This window comes from Pan paniscus, chromosome 4, assembly GCF_029289425.2.
Source record: "Pan paniscus chromosome 4, NHGRI_mPanPan1-v2.0_pri, whole genome shotgun sequence".
NCBI classification, from domain to species: domain Eukaryota; kingdom Metazoa; phylum Chordata; class Mammalia; order Primates; family Hominidae; genus Pan; species Pan paniscus.
The window spans coordinates 77,564,650-77,589,770 of NC_073253.2; the positions used below are offsets into that span (position 1 = coordinate 77,564,650).

At 42.0% G+C, this 25,121-nt stretch overlaps 1 protein-coding gene across 6 annotated transcripts in view; it reads right to left on the reverse strand.

The window, feature by feature from the left end:
• NPR3 (natriuretic peptide receptor 3) overlaps nt 1–24,189 on the reverse strand; it is an 84,398-nt gene extending 60,209 nt beyond the window's left edge. For 2 of the 6 annotated variants that reach the window (XM_003818510.7, XM_008971840.6), the window contains exons 1-2: nt 21,495–23,384; nt 9,220–9,342 (exon numbers count right to left, since the gene is read on the reverse strand). In XM_003818510.7, coding sequence (XP_003818558.2) covers nt 9,220–9,342; nt 21,495–22,239 — 868 coding nt within the window. In that variant the 5' untranslated portion in view covers nt 22,240–23,384. Of the gene's footprint in view, nt 1–9,219; nt 9,343–21,494 lie in introns of all 6 variants that reach the window. The other 4 variants (XM_063604523.1, XM_063604522.1, XM_034960210.4 and 1 more) reach the window with 3 other exon arrangements.
• Between the last annotated feature and the right edge of the window lie 932 nt (nt 24,190–25,121).

The window sequence follows — 25,121 nt, forward strand, 5'->3', positions numbered from 1 at the left end:
CCGTCATTGCAGAAAGTTCCATTGGGTGGCACAGCTTTGGAGGCATGAAGCATGGTCTTAGGTAGGGCTAATGGATTTGGTAATGAGAAGCTCACTGGTGACCTTGAGGAAAGCACTTGCAGAGGAGTGGTGGATTCTAATGCTGTATTGAACACCCAAGCTTGCACTGGGTACAGAATATTTATGAAAGAGGAAGGTAGTCTGCTCAGCACCAAGCCCTGTGCCCAGCGATCCTGTGGCTGAAGAGCTGCAGCCAATAAGGGGTACCCATGTTGGGGTAACTGTGCCATCCTGTAGTTCCCAGTACTTACCGAGGACCTAGCACATAGTAAACTTTCAATATATATCACCTGAATGAGTGGCTGAGACATCACAGAATGTGTCCAAAAAATGAATGCTAAGCATTCACCTGGCCTGGCCCCACAGTACTGTGGCTCTTCAGCTCTGGTGGTCATTTAAGGAGAGAAAATATCTGCCTTCCTTGGCTTACCCCCACCCTCTCCAAACGACCCACTGTCACATGCTTGCCATGGCTAGGCTGGTCCAATTACACCCATTGTTAATAACAGCACCCCTTAATGGGGGATACCACCGTGCACAGCTCCATATGGCTGTTCGACCTGCAGTATTTCTTTCTTTAATTCTCCTAACAACTCTTTGAAAAAGATTTAAGTATAATCCCTATTTTACAGATGAGGAAATTGAGGCTCAAGGAGATTAACATGCCCGAAGTCATTTAGCTAATAAATGATAGGAACAAGATCCAAATGCAAGCCAGACTCCAGATACCAACACCCCACCTAACCTACATTCATTTCATCAGAGTTTGGGTGTTCTAAGATTTAAAACTGCATATGCGGTGATTGACAAAAACGTTAAAAACAAATGTAGAAGAGGAAAAAATATCAAAAGGGGAAGTGCCAAAAGCTGTTTAGCAGCTGTTATGATTGATGAATTATGTGAGAATTCTTTTTCTTTTTTCTATGTTCCAAATTGACTTTAATGTACATGTATCACTTTTATGGCAAAACATAATTCTAATCTCTCCCTGGTTTTTCTGTTATTTTTCCATTTTTAGCCAGTCAAATAATTTAATTTTTGTGCATCACCAATCTCTACTATACTTCTGTTCTCATCTTAATTAGTGCTCTCTGAGTTCTCAGGAAGGTAGGGAAGCTCTACAATAATAGCAGTTCTAGACAGGATCGCCCAGATAAGTTACCACCTAACTCACCTTCTAAGCAGGTAATGCCAATGGACAAAAATGTCAATCGGTGCCTTTAAAAACTCTATGGGGCAATATATATTATCTTCTTTCTAGACTTTTTTAAACCTATGTTTTAAGTCTTATTTTCAATCACTTGAATTATCCCATAATATATTACCCATTGAACTCCTGTAATCACATAATTTGGGCAAATCTGAGAATCTTTTTTTGAGTGCTCACCAAGACCAAACAATCTAGTAATTAGTAAAAATGGACGCACTATCAATATGTTTTTTTTTTAATCCAACATCAAGTAAGTAGTGACTAAAATTAGATGCCTTGGCCGGGCACGGTGGCTCACGTCTGTAATCCCAGCACTTTGGGAGGCCGAGGCAGGCGGATCATCTGAGGTCAGGAGTTCGAGACCAGCCTAGCCAATATGGTGAAACCCCATCTCTACTAAAAATACAAAAATTAGGCCGGCGTGGTGGCACATGCCTGTAATCCCAGCTACTCGGGAGGCTGAGGCAGAAGAATTGCTTGAACATAGGAGGCAGAGGTTGCAGTGAGCTGAGATCATGCCACTGCAATTCAGCCTGGGTGACAAGAGCGAAACTCTGTCTCAAAAAAATGAAATAAAATAAAATAAAATAGTAATAAATAATAAAATAAAATAGAGGTCTTTTCCTAGAACAAGCATAGGGTTTGGTGTGAAGAGGCCCAGGGAGAGGTAGATGTTGAAGAACTTTTCATGAACATATATATCTGATTATTAGGGCACAAAGTTTCAAACAAGGCCCTTTACTACTGATGTATAGCAGAACCTTGGTCTAGGTCACTCTGCCCACCATGTGATTCTGTTGACTGCTTCTACCCCAAGGAAAAAGGTGCTTCAGAGTCTGTGGAAGATGGACAGTTGCCTTCCTACATCCATGCTCTCTTCTTCCTCAGTAACAGATTCCTAAATTGAGGTAGGATAGCAGTGAGTCCAATTAAAAGCACACATTCCCTGATACCCCTTGTCACTAGAGCTAGTCAGTGAAATGTAAGCAGAAGTTAATGAGTGGGGCTTCCGGGAAAGCCTTTCACAGAGAACCATGTCAACCAGGAGGGTCTCTTTTTACCTGTTGTCTTGTCTCTTTGTCTTGCCTAGAATTAACACACGATCCCTGGAGCTCTAGCCACCATCTTTGATCTTGAGAATGGATTTTATGCACTAAGATTGAGAGTAGCAGGAAAACAGAACCAGCTTGGACTCCTGATGACATTAGGAAGTCATCATCCCTGCCCTCAACTTCCCACCCCTGGATGTGCTTCAGGTAAGAGAATAAATCTCTACATTTGTTTAAAATCACTACAACTGGACGTCTTGGTTAGGTGCATGAAGATGCAATTCCTAATGCACCGAGGTCCTTGGGATATATTATATTAACATTGGCTAACCTGATAACAGAATGTATGACCTTAAATCTATCTGTAAACCTAACACCACAGAAAAAATGTATAAACTTAACATAATTTTTTAAGTATTAGGTGTAATGGTAAAAGTAAACTAGGACTAATAAAATATAGCTAACATTTATTAAATAGTTATTCCAAGAAGTTTGCAAGGTATTTTATATACATCACCTCATTTATTACTGAGTCTGATGCCATAAGATAAGTATTATTATTCTCATTGAAGAAACTAAGGCTTGCAGGGGAGGGCAGAGTTATGTTACTTTGCCAGGGTTAAGGATTAAGCTCTTAACCATCTCTTAACCCTTACCTCTTAGAGTTAACAGCTAGTTCATGGCAGAGCCTCTGAGGCAGAAAAACACCAAAGCACAAAGTCTGAGCAAATATGGCGTAAAAGGTAAAATATAAAGGATCTAATCAGAAACCCCAAGTATACTTTGTAAGTGGTATAAGAGCATTCTGTATAACTCTGTGTAGTAGAATTTTCAAGAAGCAGAAAAATTAAACTCATAGGAAAGGAAGTGTTAAAAAGTTGTCCAAACATCACCAGCAATAAGTCATATAGTATGGCTTCTTATGCACTGGTATTATGCAATGAGAGGGACATAACATCACGCCTGCAGTATTCTCACCAAAATACATAAACTCAATCTCATTGTGGAAAAATACCAGATAAATCCAAATTGAAAGACATTCTGCAAAATAATGGGCTCATGAAAAGTGTCAAAGTTAGAATAATCTTCCTTACATCTAAAAAAAATCTTGTTGAAATTTTTGTAAGATATTTATTTAACCTCAATGTAAGAAAAAATTGTCTTCTTTACCATGTTGAGTCTTCCAATTCATGAACAAGGTATGTCTCTCATTAATACAGATTTTTTTATTTCTTTCATTAGTGGTTTCATCAGTGTTTTGTAGTTTTCAGCAAAAAAACTTAGACATTTTTTAATTTACATTTTTTAAGTATTTCTTTTTTGACTAAATGATATTATATTGTTGATTTTGGCATCTACATGTTCATTGCTAGAATATAGAAACACAAGTGATTTTTGTATGTTGAACCTGTATGGTGGGACCTTGCTAAACTCATTAATTAGCTTTAAGGAATTTTTATAGATTATTTGGGATTCTCTACATAGCCATGACATCTGCACAACACAGCAGATTTTTTCTTCTTTTCCAACCTGTATGCTTTTTATTTTCATTTCTTGCCCTGTTTATCTGGCTAGAACCCCCAGTGGCAAATTGAATGAGTAATGAAAGTGAACATCCTTGCTTAGTTTCCTGTATTATGGGAAAAGCATTCAGTCTTTCACCATTAATTGTGATATCAGCTGCGAGGTTTTTGTAGGTGTTCTTTGTCAACCTAAGCAGGTTCCCCTATGTTCCTGGTTTTATACTTTTTTATTTTTTATTTTTAAAATCATGAATGAGTGTTGAATTTTGTTAAAAGCTTGTTCTGTGTCTATTGATATGATCATGTGACCTTTTTTTTTTAACTTCCTTAATTTGATGGATTAAGTTGATTGCTTTTCAAATATACAACCAACTTTGCATCCCTGGGATAAACCCCGCTTGGTCATAGTGAAAACTTTTTTTTTAAGTGTCAAAGTCATGAAAGACAAGGAAAGACTGAGGAACTATCACATACTGGAGGAGATAAAGGAGACACAACAACTAAATGGCAGTGTGAGATCCTGGATTGGATCCTGGAACAGAAAAAGAACATTAGGAGGAGAAGTGGTAAATTTCAAATAGGCCTGTAGTTTAGTTAGTAATATTGTGCCAATGTTAATTTCCCTGTTTTGATAATTGTACTATGGTTATTTGGTAACATTAGAGGAAGCTTGGTAAAATATGTACAGTCATGCCCCATATAACATTTCAGTCAATGACAAACAACATATATGACAGCAGTCTCAGAATATTATAAAACTGTATTTTTACTATACCTTTTCTATACTTAGATAGAATCTATGTTTAGATACCCAAATACCATCATGCTATAATTGCCTACAGTACTCAGTACAGTAACTTGCTGTATAGGTTTATAGCCTAGGAGCAATAAGCTATACCATGTAGCATAGGTGTGTAGTAAGCTATCTGCCATTTAGGTTTGTATGAAAACCTATGGTGTTCATACAATGATGAAACTGCCTAACCACTCATTTCTCAGAATGTATCTTCATCATTAAGCAACACATAACTGTACACGAAGTCTCTACACAGATTAAGCTTCCTAATCCAAAAGTGAGAAATCCAAAATGTTCCAAAATCCAAAACTTTTTGAGCATCAACATAACAACATAACACCACAAGTGGAAAAATTCCACACCTGACTTCATGTGATAGGTCAAAACACAGGCACACAATATTATTCAGCATCCTCAGGGAAAAAAATAAAATTATCTTTAGGCTATGTTTATAAGGTATATGGAACATAAATGGATTTCATGTTTAGACTTGGGTCCCATCTCCAAGATGTCTCATTTTACATATATATATATATATATATATATATATATATATATATATACACACACACACACACACACACACACAAATATTCCAAAATCCAAATAAAAACTTGGAATCTGAAGCACTTTAATACCAAGAAATTTCAAATAATTGATTTTCAACTTATATTTTTTGCAAGTTTTTTATATCTGAAATTATTTCATTATAGAAGGGTCTTTTAAAGTTGTCCAAAAATTACCTCCAGAAAGAAGTTAGGTGCAAATACAGAGTTGAGCTGTTTTCTTATTTCAAGGAATATTCCTATGGTATCAAAATTGTTATAGAGCATGGAAAACAATGGAAAGTATCTCAATTAATTCTATAAAGCTAATAAGAACCTGATATTAAAATCTGGCAATACTATCCCAAGAAAAAGACTCTTTTTTTTTTTCTGAGATAGAGTTTCACTCTTGTTGCCCAGGCTGGAGTGCAGTGGCAAGATCTCAGCTCACTGCAACCTCCACCTCCCAGGTTCAAGCAATTCTCATGCCTCAGCCTCCCAAGTAGCTGGGATTATAGGCACGCACCACCATGCCCAGCTAATTTTTGTATTTTTAGTAGAGACGGGGTTTCACCATGTTGGCCAGGCTGGTCTTGAACTCCTGACCTCAGGTAATCCATCTGCCTCAGCCTCCCAAAGTGCTAGCATTAAAGGCATGAGCCACCGCAGTCCAGCTAAAAACTGCTCTTGAATCTCACTCATGAATATAGATCCAAAACCCTAAATAAAACACTAAAAACTTAAACTCAACAATATATCTTTTGAAAAATCATCATGACAAAGTACACTTGATTCCAAGAATGCCATGGTGGCCCAATATTTTAAAATTTATTAAGAGAACAGGTCAAATGCATTTGATATTATTCAATATTCATTTCTGATTTTAAAAATCAGACTTGATAAACTAGGAATAAAAGGATACTTTACCATCTACTTCATGACAGAAGTCAAAATTTAAAGTATCACCCCTGTTATATGATATTATTCTGGAAGTTCTTGCCAATGCAATAAGAAAAGAATAAGAAATAGGATGTTCAACTATCAAAACAGAGAAAAAAACTGTCATTGTTATTTGAAATGATATAAAAACTATTAGAGCAGAGGATTTAATAAGTAGAATTCTTGCAAAATAAATAAACAAGAACTCATTGCTTCTCTACATAAATACCATTCCAAAATACAACAGGAAAAGATCATGATCATAATAACAACCAAAAAACATAAAATACTAAGAACAAACTCAGCAAGAATAATGCACAATATAAATGAGAAAACTGCAAAACTTTGCTTATAAACATAAAAAGAAATTCAATTAAATAAAATAAGGTAAAAGATTATACAGGCTTGACAAGGCTACAGGAAAACAGATAATCACATACTTTGCTGCAAAAGTAAAAATGGACAATATCTATCAAAACCTAAATGGCAGGCAGCATGGTAGCTCATGCTTGTAGTCCCTTTGGATTTTGGGAGGCTGAGGCAGGCAGATCACTTGAGCCCAGGAGTTCGAGCCCAGCCTGGGCAACAAGATGAAACCCTGTCTCTAAAGAAAATAAGAGAAAGTAACCAGGCGTGGTGGCACATGCCTGTAGTCCCAGCTACTCAGGAGGCTGAGGTAGAAGGATCACTTGAGCCCAGGGTGTTGAGGCTACAGTGAGCCAAGATCACGCCACTGTACTCCAGCCTGGGCAACAGGGTGAGATCCTGTCTCAAAAAAAGAAAACAAAACATTAAATGCACATAACCTTTGAGCCAACAATTCCACTTCTAGAAATTTATTTTACAGATAATATATATGTATAAATATGTGAGAGAGAAAGTGTATGTGCGTATGTACACTCAACACAGCATTGTTCTTAATAGCAAAAAGCTGGGAACAACATCAATATTGAAAAATAAGACTTATAAAAGATGACTATCAACATTATAAAAGAACATGTAGCCATACCATAAATAGTATGATCAATATATTGAAGAATATTTTTGTAAAACATGTATTTATAAAATAGGCAGGATGTACATACTTCCAAAAATTATCAGTGTACTTTTGTCTGCGTGGCAGAATTATGGTAACTTGTTTTCTTTCCTGTGCTTTTCTATGTTTTCTAAATTGTCTACAATACTCATGTATTGTAATTAACAGGGAAAAGTAATAAAAGCTTTATCTGTGGATAAGAGGAATTCTAGTACCTAACATTTGTATCAGGTACTTGCCAGACCTAATGCCTCTAAATTCACATGCACTGCCTCTAAACTCTGTATTTGTAGTTGCCAACTTGCAAAATTCAGCGTACATGTTTTTCATTTTCACCAGTTTCTACCACTATTTCAATGAACTCAACCCTGCAGCCCATAGTAAAACTACATTCTGATCTTGAGTGAAGAAGTGAAAGCACCACTCTGCTTGTGTAAAACAGAGGGGAAAAGACCATCATGGCAGGAAGGAGGGCAAACTAGGGTGTTTATCTTGCAAGCCTCAAATCTCTAATTTTATCCACTACAGGAAGCAGTGGCTACTTTTGTTTCATCAACTTTTCTTTATCTCCATGATAAGCGTGTTTTATTATCTGTATATGCACAATGATGTACTGCTCCAGTAAGCCAGGATATCAGGGCAGGAAACCGGGGAGTATGTTTTAAGGTTTAGATCCTGTCCAACTATATCTCATTAGCAAGAACTGGGAAGTGAAGCTCAGTATAAACATGCCATTTGTGATATACACACTTACACTTCCCCTACAACTGCTCCGCTCTGAGCAGCCAGCATGCAGCGTTTGAGAAAATGTTCTGTAGCCCGATGCTGTCTGCTTCAGAGAGAGCCCTAACCACATTTGGGGGAGAAATGTCTTGTACCTGTTATCTTTATGATCTCCTTAAACACCCTCCATGACAGGAACCCTGCAAACTTCCCCAGATTCATTATAGGGAATTAAATGCTTTCAACTCTATACATTGGTGGTTCACAACTTCTGTATAGGAGAGGTTTAAGGTGCAGTAATCTGGAAGAAAGAGGGGACTGGGAGCAGTGGCTTTCAAATGATTTGTACCTCAATTTGCAGTAACAGTTATTTTATTTCACACTGTGACCCACTGTAAACATAGGTGTAACATGCACATATACACATAAATGTGCAATAATATTACTAAAGTAAAAGCTTTCTAAAACAATACACATGCTAAGTGTGACACACCTTTACCTATTCAGTAGTGTTATGTTCTAGTCTATTCCATTCTATTAAAAATTCTGCCCAAATCTCACTGAAATTATTCTGATCATGATGGTATCATGATGATTGCAATGTGCAGTTGGAAAAGCACTGGACAAGAGGTCTTTGGGGCCTGGATTTATGACCATTTGGAGTGTAGGAGTGGGCTACGCTCATACCCAGACAGGTGTCTTGACATCATAGGTACATGGTATCTTTTTGCTCTAATTGAATTGTTGGAGATGAAGCAAATTCAAGAAATTTTTGAGAAGCTGTAGGAGTGTTCAGAGTCACAAATTTCCAAAATTGCATTTATGGAAATCACATTTATGGACATAATTCAAATTTCTGAATCTTTCTCACAACCCTCTTGTTTTTTATTTTAACTTTTACTCTAGATACAAGGGGTACATGTGCAGATTTGTTACATGGGAATATTGCGTGATGCTGGGGTTTGGAGTATGGATCCCATCACCCAGGTGGTGAACGTAGTACCCAACAGGGTTTTTTAACCCACCCCCACCACCCCTAGAAGTCCCCAGTGTCTATTGTTCCCATGTTTATGTCCGTATTTGCTCAATGTTTAGCTCCCACTTATAAGTGAGAGCATGCAGTGTTTGATTTTCTGTTCCTGCATTAATTTGTTTGGATCATGGCCTCCAGCTCCATTAATGTTGCTGCAAAGGACATGATTCCATTGTTTTATAAAGCTGCATAGTATTCCATGGTGTTTATGTACCACATATTATTTATCCAACCCACCATTCATGGGCATCTGACAATCTCTCTTGGAACCCTAGCAGAGGAGGGGAAAGTGGAAGCAGAGTTACCATAGGAAGAGCTGTTGAAGAGCTCAATGTTGAAGAAGGCGTAGTCTCCACTGGTCATGCCATGCCTGTGCGCCACCAGCATGATGCTCCGGATGGTGTCACTGCTCGCACACATGATCACCACTAGGGGAGGAACAAACAACACACATGAGGCACCCCTTTGCAGAGCACTTCGAGTATGCTGACACCAGTAAGGGACATCTGACAAGGAATGGGATACTTATATGGTCCTGAAGTATCTCCTCACAATCACTTGTTAACTACAAATGGACCATGGAGGAACCTAGCAGACGCCTCCATAACCAAGAGATGGAAGCCAACATCACCAACCATGGGAACACAGACTCATGAGACACCTGGAATAACACTTTGAGGACCAAAAATGTCCAGATAGGCAGCCTACATCTAATCAGAAGGTGGCAGCCACAAACCCAACTTGGGGGATGGTCTGTAGAAAATCGGCCTATGCTCTTTAAAATGGTCAATTTTAAGAACAACAAAGACAGGCTGAAGAGACATTCTAGACTGAACAAGGCTTAAAGGAATAGGCAACTGACTGCAACGTGTGATGCTGGATTGGATTCTGGACCTTAAAATAAATACATACATATATACATAAATGTTTTGCTATAAAGGGCATTATGAAGATGACTGGTGAAATTTGAATAAGTTCCATACACTAGATAATAGAACTCTGTTTGTGTTAAAGTTCTTACTTTTCATAATTATGCTGTGGTTATGTAAGTAAACATTCTTGTTCTTAGGAAGTACACAGTTGAATGTTTAGGGGTAAATAAGCATGATTCTGTACTTTCGAATGGTTCATAACAAGTATTATCTGTGTGTGTATGTATATGTACACATATATTGATTGATTGATAGATGATAGGTAGATGGGTAGAAAAGAGGAGAAGAAAGGAAGGGAGAGGAGGGGAGAGGAGAGGAGATGAGAGGAGGGGAGAAGAGGGGAGAAGAGGAGAGAGGGACAGGGAGATACTTGAAATCATAAATCAAATGTGGCAAAATATTAACAATTGATCAAACTCTAAATGAAGCTTTTACAGACCAGTTCTTTATACTTTCTTACATCTTTTCCAAAAGTGCAAGATTATTTCAAAATAAAGTTCTTTTAAAAAAAACTGCATCAAATAAATCACCAGATTTGCCAGATATAAGATAGTGAAAATTGTCAACTGCTTTTTATACTTAATAGCATGGTAAATGCATTGTCCTGAAAAAGCAAACTTAATGATTTTAGAGAGAACATTCACTTAGCAAATCAGAGGATTCAGAGGGTGCTACAAGCTTTCTGCTGTTTGAATTTTAAAACATTATTTTCAGGTTGTCTCAACATACGTAAGAAATCGTTTGTAAGATTCCAGGTATCTCTCTCATGTTCTCTCAGTTTATATCCACACTGTTGGATTCAAGAGGCTTCACACAACTCGAACGCCTCTCGAATTGGATATCGTTGCCTACCACATAAGGGCTACACAGCCTAGAATGAAGTAGGGCTTGACCATTACCCAGTCTATTTGATCCCTGTTGATAGACCCAGGTCTCCATGACCGGTACCACTGTGTTTTGCTGCACACATACTGTGCAAAGAGACCTGGAGAGACCTGGGTGCTATAAACCGCATTATCACGATGCATGCCAGCCCTCCAAGATGTGTATGTTCTTTGTAAAAGCATGGGTGCTGAAAGACATAAAACAAACTTCAGGCTATGCCAAAGCGGCCTTGGCAACCTGCATGGAGGTTGGGTTCTTGTTGATATTTAGTTTACTGCGCACGTTAATTCAGTGTTAGATCATGACTCTGACATTTCATACCCCAAAAGGGCTCAGTGTACAGCATAAAATCTCTAGAGAAAAAGTTCTTAAAACAATACAAATATTAAAGTCTACAACTATGGGAGTAGGTGTTGCTTCTGCCTGAAAGTATAGGTATACATTTGGAATAAATAATCAATTCCAAGATGCCTCAGTAAGAAAGTTTTCAAAGAAACTCCTAATTATTTGTTATGACTTAGACCCTTGTTTTACCTCTGATTTGATTCTAGCCTCTTAAATGAACAAAGAGCCAAGGTGTCCCATAAAACATTCAACAAGGGACTGAGGCTGGACAAGTTTGAAGAATGTGGATTCCAAGAGTGGATGTCTCCAGGAGGTTCCAGGAAGTTCTGGCTGACTGGCCACCAAGCAGCCCTCATCATTTTTCGATCAAGTGATCATAGTCCAGGGTCTGGCTCTCAGTCCCAAGATGCAGAACCTGATTCTGTCAACATATAGAGAGTAGAGTCATTGCTTAGGAGCAAGTTTCCAATAACCTAACTCAGATATGTATAGGTAATCTGAAATGCATACTGTTTAAATTCAATGAGGTCCAGGATGGTTATGAATATATTTGTGTCAACATGCCCTGTACCTGAGCATGCTAACTGGAGAGACAAATTATAAGCAGTAGGATGCAAGTAAGGATGAAATCAGAATCAGGGAGGCCAGTAGAGGATTCAGATGTCAAAGGCACCAGAAATTGATGACCCTAGGCATCCATCTAAGAGATATATCTGGTCCAGGACCAAACAGGCAGGGTCCAAGGACCAGAGGACAAGCTTTCCTAAACTTTGCCTGAAGTTTCCCTAAACATTGGCTTCTGTGGCACTTTTTTTTTCTATTTTTACATTCCTGGCCCATCTCCTTCTCTCTCTTCCTGCTATGGTTTGGTTGTGTCCCCCAGATTTCATGTGTTGGAAACTTAATGCTCAAAATCATTTGTTGGTGGTATTTGGAGATGGGGCCTTCGGTAGATACTTATGATTAGATAAGGTCATCAGGTTGGGTCCCCTAAGATGGGACTGGCAGTTTAGAAGAAGAGGAGGAGAGACCTGAGCTGGCACACATTTGCTCTCTCACCATGTGATGCCCTTCATAGTGTTATGACACAGCAAGAAGGTCCTCACCAGATGCCAGCACCATGCTCTTGGACTTCCTAGCCTCTAGAACCATAAGCTAAATAAACTTCTTTTTTTTACAAATTATGCAGTCTGTGGCATTTTGTCATAGCAACAGAAAACAAACTAAGACATACCCCACCACCACCAAGTCCTTCTGATGGACACATTCTTTGTTTTCTTTTCTGTTGTTATTTTGTTTGCTGGTTCATTTGTTTGGAGACAGACTCTCACTCTGTCACCCGGACAAGAGTGCAGTGGCTCAGTCTTAGCTCACTGCAACCTCCATCTCCTGGGCTCAAGCGATCCTCCCACCTCAGCACCTCCCAAGTAACTGAGACTACAGGTGCATGTTACCACACCCGGCTAATTTTCGTTCTTTTTGTATAGATAGAGTTTTGTCATGTTGGCCAGGCTAAGTGATCGGCCCACCGTGGGCCTCCCAAAGTGCTGAGATTACAGGCATGAGCCACCACGCCCAGCCTACCTTCTTTCTGTAAATGTTAGTAGCCACTTAGACTGAGCAAAAGAGACATAGAGTGGCACTGTGTCTATCTAAGCAGATTTTGATTATTTTAGATCTTATCCATTTTGTGTTGGCCATGTGATTTAAGATTCAAAAAGAAGCCCTAATTTCCAAGTTCATGAGCAGAGCACTGTCTTTCTTGAATGAACCAAACCCATAATGCACATTATCATCCAGTTTCAGTTCAAACTGAAGCAAGCACCTAATGACAGTTGCAAAGTAGTCAGAGTGCATGATCCTAGATTTTTATGATGCTCCCCAATCTCTTAGGGTTGTCTCACTCATGCCTAATTGAACAGCAAGTATTTTTAGTAACTTGCCTTTATATAATCAAAAGGTTTAGAACAATTTTAATTAAAATAACTTTCTTTTCCTGCTTATGTTTCATCAATTTATATAATAACTAATTAAATTACATATTTATCATAATAAGCACAACCAGCATCAACAGATTTGTGGACAACTCTTAGAAAGTACATGAAGAAGTATGAGAAGTGTGCAGCATATTCAGGAGAACTATACTAGCTGCCAGCACCTACCAACAGGTGATAAGATTTATAGAGAACAGAGGACATCAGCTAATCCTGCGACCTGCATAAGTGGAGGTTAATTAAGGCAGTTTTTGTTGTATCTCAGTATAGTTAATATATAAATATTAATTTTGGGTCACATTGTTAAAATTCTAAAAGAGGGAATGATGGTGTAACTGTAACTTTATGTATAGACTTTTCTTCATTCTACTCTATTTCCTCCTCCTTGCCAAAGAACTTTCAATGTTCCATGCCACCCTCCATCATCTGGTTCCCACAGTGACTTCTGTAAATGGCTTCTCACTATTGCATCATGTTCTTGCAATCACTCTAAGAACAGCAGAGAGAAATGCAAAGAGGTAGCTATAGAAGTCAATTCAGAGAATCAAAAACATTCCAGGTAGTATCCCTGAATTGGGGGAATACTTATTTCCAAAATCTCAAGTTTTCATTGGGAGAAACCTCTAATGTGCTAACATTTCTCATCTCTCAATGTGCTTTCATTTACACTCCCCTCACCCCCAACAAGAGGAAAAGAAGTGAAATGTCTGATTGTTGAGCCTAAAACTGAGTATGCTGGCTCAGTCTTTTCTTCCCTCTTCTTTGGGTTGTGGCTGTTTGCAGAAAGCACACATCATGGGCTTCTTTTGTCACATGGTCAAGAGTTAGCAGGGGAGATTTGCAGCTAAATGGCACTATATGTGATTTAATAGATATTCCTGCCTAATTCTGGGAGGAAGTAATAGCAAGCAGGCCCTTTTGGAAATAGATCTAAATCCATGTTCAACTGCTTTTATCAATAATAAGGATATATTCATATTCTCCATCTGGTTACTGTACCCATCTTCCAGTTAATTACAAATTTAGAAGGAAAAGAGGGATATCACTGCATGGAAGCAAAGCAGAGTATGCCATGTCCTGCACACTGAAAATGTGATACCAAAAATGAAAAACTCAACAGTAACTTTAAAAGTGGCCAAGGAAATATCCAAACAAGATGAATTACAAAAAAAAAACAACAACAACATAGGTGGTAAATAGAAGGTAAGAAAAGTAGAAGATCAATCCAAGAGGTCTAGCATCCAAATAAGAAAGAAACCTAGAAATAGGAAATAGAGAAAATGAAAAGGACACAATTATCACAGAAATAACTTAAGAAGTATTCCCAGAATTAAAAGATATGAGTTTCTGGATAAAAGAGGCCTATTGAGTACACAAGGAAGAGAAGAAGATTCTAAAAAATTTCCAGGAAAGCAAAGCAATAACTATAAGTTCAGAATCCAAACTGATTCCAGCTTTCTAATAGCAATGTTAGAATTTTGAAGACAGTAAAGCAATACTGTCATATTTCGAGGGAAAATTATTTCCAACCTAGAATACTATAACTATGTGTAAATGTATGATGAAAATTTTTCAATCATAAAACCTCTCAAAATTTAGGCCTTATTCATCCTTTCTCAGAAAGCTCTTGGAGGATGTGCTCCAACAAAACAAAAACATAATCAAAAAAGAGAAACACACAGGGATCTAGCTCAACAGAGAGGTGATGGAAGTCCCAGGAGGATGTTGAAGAACCCAGAGTGGCAATTGTGCAAAATACCTAGAAAATAACTGGGATGCAAGGCAGATTCAACATACGCAAATCAATAAATGTAATTGATCACATAAACAGAATCAACAACAAAAACCGCACGATTATCTCAATAGATGCAGAAAAGGCCTTCGATAAAATTCAACAGCCCTTCATGCTAAAAACTCTCAATAAACTAGGTATTGATGGAATGTATCTCAAAATACTAAGAGCTATTTATGACAAACCCATAGCCAATAGCATACTGAATGGGCAAAAACTGGAAGCATTCCCTTTGAAAACCCACACAAGACAAGGATGCCCTCTCTCACCACTCCTATTCAACATAGTGTTGGAAGTTCTGGCCAGGGCAATCAGGCAGGAGAAAGAAATAAAGGGTATTCAATTAGGAAATGAGGAAGTCAAATTGTCCCTGTTTGCAGATGACATGACTGTATATTTAGAAAACCCCATTGTCTCAGCCCAAAATCTCCTTAAGCTGATAAGCAACTTCAGCAAAGTCTCAGGATACAAAATCAATGTGCAAAAATCACAAGCATTCCTATACAACATTAACAGACAAACAGAGAGCCAAATCATAAGTGAACTCCCATTCACAATTGCTACAAAGAGAATAAAATACCTAGGAATCCAACTTACAGGGGATGTGAAGGACCTCTTCAGCAACTACAAACCACTGCTCAATGAAAATAAAATAAAACAAAATAGGACACAAACAAATGAAAGAATATTCCATGCTCATGGATAGGAAGAATCAATATCATGAAAATGGCCATATTGCCCAAAGTAATTTATAGATTCAATGCCATCCCCATCAAGCTACCAATGACTTTCATCACAGAATTGGAAAAAACTACTTTAAAGTTCATATGGAACCAAAAAAGAGCTGGCATTGCCAAGACAATCCTAAGCATAAAGAACAAAGTTATAGGCATCATGCTACCTGACTTCAAACTATACTACAAGGCTACAGTAACCAAAACAGCATGGCACCAGTACCAAAACAAATATATAGACCAATGGAACAGAACAGAGGCCTCAGAAACAATGCCACACCATCTACAACCATCTGACAAAACGAGAAATGGGGAAAGAATTCCCTATTTAATAAATGGTGCTGGGAAAACTGGCTAGCCATAAGTAGAAAGCTGAAACTGGATCCCTTTCTTACACCTTATACAAAAATTAATTCAAGATGGATTAAAGACTTAAATGTTAAACCTAAAACCATAAAAACCCTAGAAGAAAACTTAGGCAATACCTTTCAGGACATAAGCATGGGCAAGGACTTCATGACTGAAACACCAAAGACAAGGGCAACAAAAGCCAAAATAGATAAATGGGATCTAATTAAACTAAAGAGCTTCTGCACAGCAAAAGAAACTACCATCAGAGTGAACAGGCAACCTAGAGAATGGGAGAAAATTTTTGCAATCTACCCATCTGACAAAGGGTTAATATCCAGAATCTACAAAGAACTCAGACAAATTTGCAAGAAAAAAACAAACAATCCCATCAGAAAGTAGGCAAAGGATATGAACAGACACTTCTCAAAGGAAGACATTTATGCAGCCAACAGACACATGAAAAAATGTTCATCTTCACTGGTCATCAGAGAAATGCAAATCAAAAACACAATGAGATACCATCTCATGCCAGTTAGAATGGCAATCATTAAAAAGTCAGGAAACAACAGATGCTGGAGAGGATGTGGAGAAATAGGAACACTTTTACACTGTTGGTGGGAGTGTAAATTAGTTCAACCATTGTGGAAGACAGTGTGGCAATTCCTCAAGGATCTAGAACTAGAATTCTCATTTGACCCAGCAATCCAATTACTGGGTATATACCCAAAGGATTATAAATCATGCTGCTATAAAGACACATGCACATGTATATTTATTGTGGCACTATTCACAATAGCAAAGACTTGGAACCAACTCAAATGTCCATCAGTGACAGACTGGATTAAGAAAATGTGGCACATATACATCATGGAATACTATGCAGCCACAAAAAGGCTGAGTTCATGTCCTTTGCAGGGAAATGGATGAAGCTGGAAACCATCATTCTCAGCAAACTATCCCAAGGACAGAAAACCAAAAACCACATGTTCTCACTCATAGGTGGGAACTGAACAATGAGATCACTTGGACACAGGGTGGGAAACATCACACACCGGGGCCTGTCAGGGGGTGGGGGGTGGGGGGGTTGGGGGAGGGATAGCATTAAGAGAAATACCCAATGTAAATGATGACTTGATGGGTGCAGCAAACCAACATGGCACATGTATACCTATGTATCAAACCTGCACGTTGTGCACATGTACCCTAGAACTTAAAGTATAATAATAAAAAAACACTCAGGAGATTTAAAATAAAGAATTAGAAGATTATTTAATTATAAATCCATAGGAAATTAAGCAAATAAACAAAAACAGACTGTTTTAACTCCAAGGAAAATAGGTAGGGGAAAAAAAGGAAATGTCAACGTAGAAGCCTATGTGACTTAACCTTAAATATCATTTAGAAAGTAATGATAATATTTGTACTGAATACTGAACTAACTAAAAAATATTGTGTAAGAGATGGGGTCTAGCTATGTTGCCCAGGCTGGAATGCAGTGGCTATTCAAATAGGGCAATCCATAGCCTCAAACTCTTGGACTCAAGCAATCCTCCTGCCTCAGCCTACTGAGAAAAATTTTGGCACAACCATATTGGAAAGATGACTGGAAAGAAAGCTTGCCTGTGTGGTTAACAGGCAGTAGAATGATCAAGAAGAGAATTTTCTTCCACTGGGATTCCAACAGATAAGACCTAAAACTGAAAAAAAAAAAAAAAAAGTAGCATGTTATTAAGAGATATGAAGGCCAATACCTACAGGAAGAGCTAACAAGAATTGAGAATGAAAAATGGAGAGTAGGAGACACGAAACTTTTTCTCCTCATAAACCTTGTGTAGTTTTCTCACTTTCTATAGCTGTACAACTGAATTTTGGTAAAAAGTAAATCTAACTTTTTTCAAAAAAGATTTCTCTCTGGCTGTTTCTACACTCCATAGCAATGGATATTGTTTGCAAAATGGAGATTGCATCTTTATTTCTGTTGTTCATAAAGCTCCATCTACTCCAAAGGCCTTTAGAATTTCCACACTGCAGCCTACAAAGCTCCTTTTTTCCCCTGCTGTGTTAGTTATTTTACACTTATCATGGGTTCTTTCCTTAAAAATGCTGCTGATTGACCACTTGGTCATTTACCCCAGACTAATTCTAAAAATAAATGATTCTTGTATTGATTAAATACTGTTATCTCTATCTCTACAGACTGTATAATGTTGTACAGTCATTATGCAGGCCCAGATTAATGACATACTAATAACTAAAAGGATAAAACTACAGTTCTTCACATAAAAACATTTGCGTTAGGATACTTCTAGTTCTGCATCATATAAAGTGCATCGACAAAACAACTACTGGCTTATATTGCTTGAAAAAATTATTTCTAAGCCTGTCTTTTTAAAACTAAATTTATTGTTAAGTGTGTGGAATATTGAGGGCAGTAGCTGGCTGTGTAAGTGAATCTATTTTAAACAAAGATAATTGTTTTTAAAAATAATATATGCTCAGGTCTGTTTATTTTAGTGGCATTAGCGAAAGACATGACAGGAAAAAAAAAGATTTTAAATTATTGACTTAGATGGTAAATCCTTAAAATGAAGGAATAATTGATGCCCCTTAGTTTTTCTTTCTACCGTATGCCATGTGAAATTTTAGTCGCATTATTGTTTGAGATGCTGGCACGGTCAGTTTTTTACTTGTTCAAACATTTGTGATTTGGTTTTAAAGAGAAACTTAAGTCCAAAAAAAAAGTAATACCAATGTTCTCACCAAAAGAGGGAGGAATTCTCTCTACTTTAATTCATAATACTTAATAGGGAATTTTCAAAAGCAAAAATACTGTCAGTTGCATTTTCACACTTGGGTGAGAATATCAGTTTGAAGAGGCCTGATTCTCACCCCACACATTGTTTCACAGAGAAGAAAACTCACATAAGGAGGCCAGCCAAATCCAGAGGCATCTGCATCTCAGCCCAGGGTTCTTTCCCATGGCATGGCCTCACCCTTGGGGTAAAGGTGATTATCATCATATATAAAATAATAACTACAATGAAACCGCACTTTTATTGAGCACTTCGTATTCTTCTGGCACTGCTCCCAGGCATTCCTGGGTTAGCTTCTGTAACCCTCACAGTTTCCCAAAGACGTGGGTGCTCTGACTACCCCCACTTTACCTAAGGAGCTCGAGGTACAGAGGTTTCATAGCAGTCCAAGATCTCCCAGCCGGTGACTGAGCCAGAAACTTCACTGCAACCATGTACCGAAGCCCTATTTAATACATTAACTGCTTACGGTAAAGTAACTGTGTTACTTCAATGTATTTTTTAAAGGTCCCCTAAGAGAGCTTTGATATCAAGTAACTTTTTCCCTTGAGTGTAAGGAATTTCGGGGTGGAAGGATGATTAGAGGCGATTGGAGGACGATTAGAGGAGAAACTGTTTTGTTTCATATTTCTAAATATCTGCCAGGTCACTGTTGGAAATACTTTTTAGAGTAAGAATTGTAAAATCCTAACCTTATCACTTGTAAAATATACAGGTCAGTTAAGCAAACTTTCACCCCTCAATGCAAACTTGGAAAAAAAAAAAAAGCAAAGAGACTTCGGAACGTCTATGAGGCTTTTGGAATTAAAAAATAATTCTTACAGCCGACTGCAGCCCTAGTCCTCAGAAGCCCGGGGCGCACCAGTCCCCAGGCCCACCAGGGCACTGCTGTCCGCCCAGCCCCAGGCCTCAGCCACCACTGTGAGGGTGAGGGGCCGCGGGGCCGCGATCTGCCCTCCTCTGGTCTCACACATGCCCTTGGTTTTGTATCCCAGGCCACGTGCGCCGGGGCAGCCGCTGACATTGGGATCTACAGGGTAGTGACATTACGGAGGAGTCAGCAAACCGCGGATCTCGCCCATAGGGGGACACACCCCCAGTCCCAGCCCGCCTTGGGAAGTCTCTGACTTCTAGCGCCTAGCCCTCGAAAGCCGAGAACTGGAGAAGCAGGTTCCGGGAGCCATAGCAGCCCGGGGCGCAGACACCCCCGTGGAGGCTGCAGTAACCTGGCGACTGGGACTTGGGAGTGTAGATGTGGGTTCCTTGCCGAGGCGTGGCAGGCGTGGCAAGTCCGCAGCCGTTGGACACACGTGCCCTTTTTCATAATCGGCAAAGCCTGCGCCCCGCCTGCTTGGCTGGTAGGAATTCGGCACAGACAGCCTGGAGTTCCAGAGCTCAAAATTTGGCCATGCATTCCCACTGTCAAACACCTCTCGCCTCTTTGCTCTAAAGGGTGAGTCCGAGGTGGCCAAGATGGCAAGGCGGTGACAGCAGCGCCATTATCGATGGCTTCTCTGTCCACTCTCACCTGTTCCTGAGGCCCTCGGCCTCAGGTTGCGCTGTCCCCTACGACCAGCGCCCAGGTGCTCGGCCATGCCAAGTTGTGGACTAGCCCGGCGCCTGGCTCAACTCCGCTCCCCTTCGGTCTCATCCGCGTGGCACTGGGGTCTCGGGGAGCTTTGCCGGGATTGCACCACTCACATTCCCGGCGCGTGAGCGCCAAGGGGGAGCAGAGACGGGATTCCCTCATCGCAGTGCTCCTAATCCCTGACTAGAGGGAGGAGGGATCGGCGCTATACCGGCATCTCAATCAGCCTTCCCTCAGATTCTACCCTACCGTAAAATGGGCCACACTGGCGATTACACGTCCGCGTCCACCCGCTCCCCGAAGCCATAGCCACCATCCTCAGCCTCGAGCTCTTTGTCCAGTTTGGGTTTTATTCCAACACCCAAAGACCCATGGAGAAAACTTGGGGGACAGGTGGAAAGAAGGTTCAGCGCTCGTTTCTTCAAAAGGCACTCCCGCAAAGCTTAGCTCTGGGCGCATTAGAGACTGCGTTGCAGAACACGCTGGGAGAAGTGAGTGTCGCCAGAATTCAGACACACAGGGGCATTTTTGGTGGAAACCACAGAAGCTCGTTTATAAGGGGCTGGAAGGGAAATGAAAGGAATGAGAAGAGTGATTCAACAAGCCTTTAAAAGAAACCTGGGGTCTGTGGAAACAACAGTCAGAGAAACCCCAAGAGCGGGCGAGCTAAGTGGCGACGCCTGGCTGCGAGGCGTCCGCGGACGCTTCCGCACTAAGTGGGGGCGCACGCTGGCAAAGGACTGGGGAACAAGTTCTTTCCGCCTCGGATGCTTCAGACCCTGGATGGAGCCAGGCACTGGGAGTGCGCCCCCTAATCACCAGCCCGGCGCTGGCAAAGTAGAAACTGGGAAGAAAATACATCCAAGTGTTTGACAGCACCTGTTGGACCTGGGCACGCAGGAGCTGCAGACGCCCTCCCCTCCAACCCCTTCACCTCCCTGGGACCCTCTACGTACACCGCGATGGGCGGTCGTCAAATGTTGTCGCAGCCACACAGCGCATACCTGAACGAGTGCCTGCGCGCACCCGACCTCAGCGCCGCAGGGGGGAGTGGGGTCTGCAGAGTGGACGAGTGTGCAGGGAGAGCCGCGGAGAGCGGTTGGGTTAGGGCCCGGGGCCCGGGGCCCGGGACGCGCCCCTGCTCACCTCTCTCACTGGCCTGGATATTGCGCACGATGTCTTCCAGATCCAAGTCTTTGGTCTCGTCGAAACTGTAGATGGACGTGTGCAAACCCTCCTCCTGGAAGACCTCGTGGACCCCCTCGAGGGTGAAGTAGCAGTTCCGCTCCAGCTTGTCGTCGCTGTAGACCAGTGCAGCGCGGCTCCAGTGGTGGTGGCGGAACAGGGCGAGCATCATCTCGCCCATCTTGGCGTAGGCGGGCGCCACGCGCGTGAGGTGCGAGTACTCAGAGTCCTTGTGCTGGAAGCCAGCGGCCAGCGCCCCAGCCGACAGCATGGGCAGGTCCCAGTGCGATGCAAGCCGGGCCACTGGCGCTGCTGCATACTCGCACACTGGCCCCAGGATAAGGTCCGGCTTGGCGCCCCGCGCCGCTGCCACGCGGTCCACCAAGCTGAAGAGCGCACGGTTCCCACAGTCTGAATCCTCGTAAGCCACCTGGAAGCGAGTGCCCGGCGGCAGAAGCCGCCTCCCAGTCCCGTTGCCCTCCACGCTGCGCAGAGCATACTCGATGGCCGGCCGCACCCGGGTGAGTGAAAACAAGTACGAGTCATCCTGGGGCAGTAACACCAGCACCTCGATCTTCTGTGGCGGCAGCGCCTCTCTCTCCTGGCGTCCGCCGCCTATGCCCGCGCCACCACCGGTGCCGCTGGCCAGCAACGCCCAGCCGAGTAGTACGCACGGGGAGAAAGTGAGCACCAGCAGAGACGGCATCGTGCCGCAAGAAAGAGCTTGCCCTCGCCGCCGCCGACTCGCCCTCTGCCCCCCACCCACCCTTCCTCTTTCCTCCCCACTCTTCTCTCCAAGGTCCCTGCGCCCCCTTGGGCGCTTTAACAAAATAGAATACCCCCTTCACTAATGCGCCAAAAGATAGAGAGGAAGCGTCCTTCTCTGCAATGTCACTAGTTTTTCTTAAAAAAAAAAAAAAAAAAGAAAAGAAAAGAAAAAGAAAAAGTTCACCGGGTGTAAACCTGTGCGTCTGTAATATACATATATATATACTTGTATATATTCGCCCTCCGTTTATACATATACTATTTTGCTTAGAGGTGGCTTCTTATTTGGGCGTTGCTAAGGTTGCTTTTGAAAGCGTTTTTGTAGAAGAAAAAAAAAGTTAGACTTGTCCAAGTGTTTGTAATTGACGGTGCATCTCCCTCGCATTTGATCTCATTGATTCGCGCCGGTTCCTGGATCCATAGCCCGCGTTTAAATAGCGTGGCAGCGGCTGAGCGTGTTACCACACATGGCGCGCCGAGGCCGGGCTTGTATTTCCAGCGGGTGGGGTGGGTGGGGGTGGGGAGATGTGGAGGCTGGGCTGGGGGAGTCTCTCATTAACATTCTTACATCAGGGCTCCTCCCTGCACCCCTTCACTACCCATCGCGCCCCTGTCCCTAACCACCACTCCCCGCAGGCCCTCTGCCTTTTCCTTAAAGCTGAAATCGCCCACGTCTGCACCGGCAAGAGCCCCCACCACGCCGCGTGCCTGTGCGATCCCCGCCTCTCCCTTGTAACGCTCTCCAGCTCCTGGCTTCAAAAAAGGAAACGTGCTTTAAAGTAGAGAAATGCACGCGCGCATGCACACACATACACACACACACACACACACACACATATACACACACACACCGTGCAAAAAAAAAAAAAAAACAGGACTAGGGGAAAGGGATGGTTCTAGAAATTGTGGTTTCGGTGCAAAAATCCTTAGGTGCCGCTTGCTCTCACCTTTCTCGTTCTGGCCACATTCCCTCCTGAAGCACCGACGCGGGGCGAGCACCTGACCTTCCTGGTCCCTCGGCGCAAGGTCAGGGAACAAGGACCAAGGTCCCAGTGCAGATGGCTCCATCGCGGACCTGGTGTGCCCGGCTGGCCCGGGCGTCACCTACACCCCGCCTTCCTCAGCCCCGCGCCAGGCCCCTACCGCTGGGCCACGCAGGTTTGCGCTGGAATCGCAGCGGTGCCGGGGTCACAGTGTCCCAGCTCACGGACCCTCTGTCAGCGCACTGAGAGCGGGAAAGTGAAACTTGTTGCTCCCAAAGGCGAGGGAATGGTTCAACTTCTGGAGGTGTCACAAAGCTTGGAAAGCATCCCCAAAGCGTCCTCGGGGTTTTGTTTGCTAAACCAGGTACCTAAATAAAGGGACTGTCTTTCCCAAAACGTTCCCGGTAGGTTCCCCGGGTACGACACACGCTCCCCTCCAACCTGAGTGCTCAAAGATCCAACCGCTCCTTCTCTGGAGCGCTTGAGGCACTGTGCTGGGGTTCCGCGACTCCAAGAAAGGTCCTGCCTCGGAGACCCAGTCCTTCCACAGCAGCGGTGGAGACCGGAGGGAAGCGGCTCTGGAGAAGTCCGTGACCAGAGGAGCATCGCGGGAGTCCGCCGCGCGGCGGGGCGGGTCAAAATGGAACTGGACCTTCTGTGCCTACTGCAGCCAAGTCATTTGCAATGTGAACGGGCTACACTGGGCGGGAGAATTCTGACAATTAAGTCCCGCACATTTAAATACATTGAAAATGTGTTAAAATGGTCTTTCATTTGACTAGGCGTCCGTGTCCACAAATTTCTTTTAGTCTCAGACCGACGCCCTCTTTCGGCAGAAACTTGCACCCGACTCAATCCGGGTGCCGCAGTCCCAGACGCTGCGTTTTTTACTCTGAGGCCTTAACGCGCTCTGGTTCTCACTTGCGACGGTGAAAAGGCAAACTGGGGTTTCTGGGGATATGGCAACTTCTGACGTCAGCGCTCGCCTCCCTTAACAGCACTCTCCTTATCGCTGTTTCTGGAACCGTCAATGTGATTATGGGTAATGTTTCAGCTTCTGGGTCATTTATATTTCAGCTTATGCACTGTGATTCCGAAATCTTCACTGTTAAGTAGGAGCTTCTAATTCCTGCGAGAATTTCCATTTATTTAATTAGAGCCACTAACCAGGAGCAAAAGAGACATCTATATAAAATTTAATTCCACAAACAGGGTAATCCACACACACTGGAAATTGAGATTTAGTGCTCCACAGCAATTAAATCTTTCCTGAATTTGCAGAAGGGCAGGCGTTTATGGCAGCACAGATTTAAAAAACAACAACAACAACAACAACAAAACAAGAACTAAATCATGAATTCCAAGGGTCTTAATGGATTTCAAAACTGGTTGCCAGGCACTGTGCTGGGGTTCCGAGACTCCAAGAAAGGTCCTGCCTCGGAGACCCAGTCCTACCACTGGCCACAGTGGTAGGAACCAGTGTTTCCTATTACTCTGCGGTATGCCCTGTGTCTGCGGAACACCAGCCAATGGCGATATGATTCTGCCGCGTGTGGTGTGGGTTTATGCGGAGAGTCTGGGGTTTCAGTGGCACCGGTGTGAACGCCTGTCCCATCGCAGATGCTACCTAGCCTCGCCTGCAGTTCAACAGCAGGGCAGTGCGCTTAAGTAAGGGTGAGTGCCCGTAGCCTCTCCGCAGCTTTTGGACAAGAGCTCTCGACTTGCAGTTTGTCACACTCAAGAGCACCAACAAGACCAAGCTGCGGAAGGGAAGAGACCCCAAACCAAGCAGCGGAACGAATTAAAAAAACAAAAAGCCAGTGTTATGCTTTTGCTG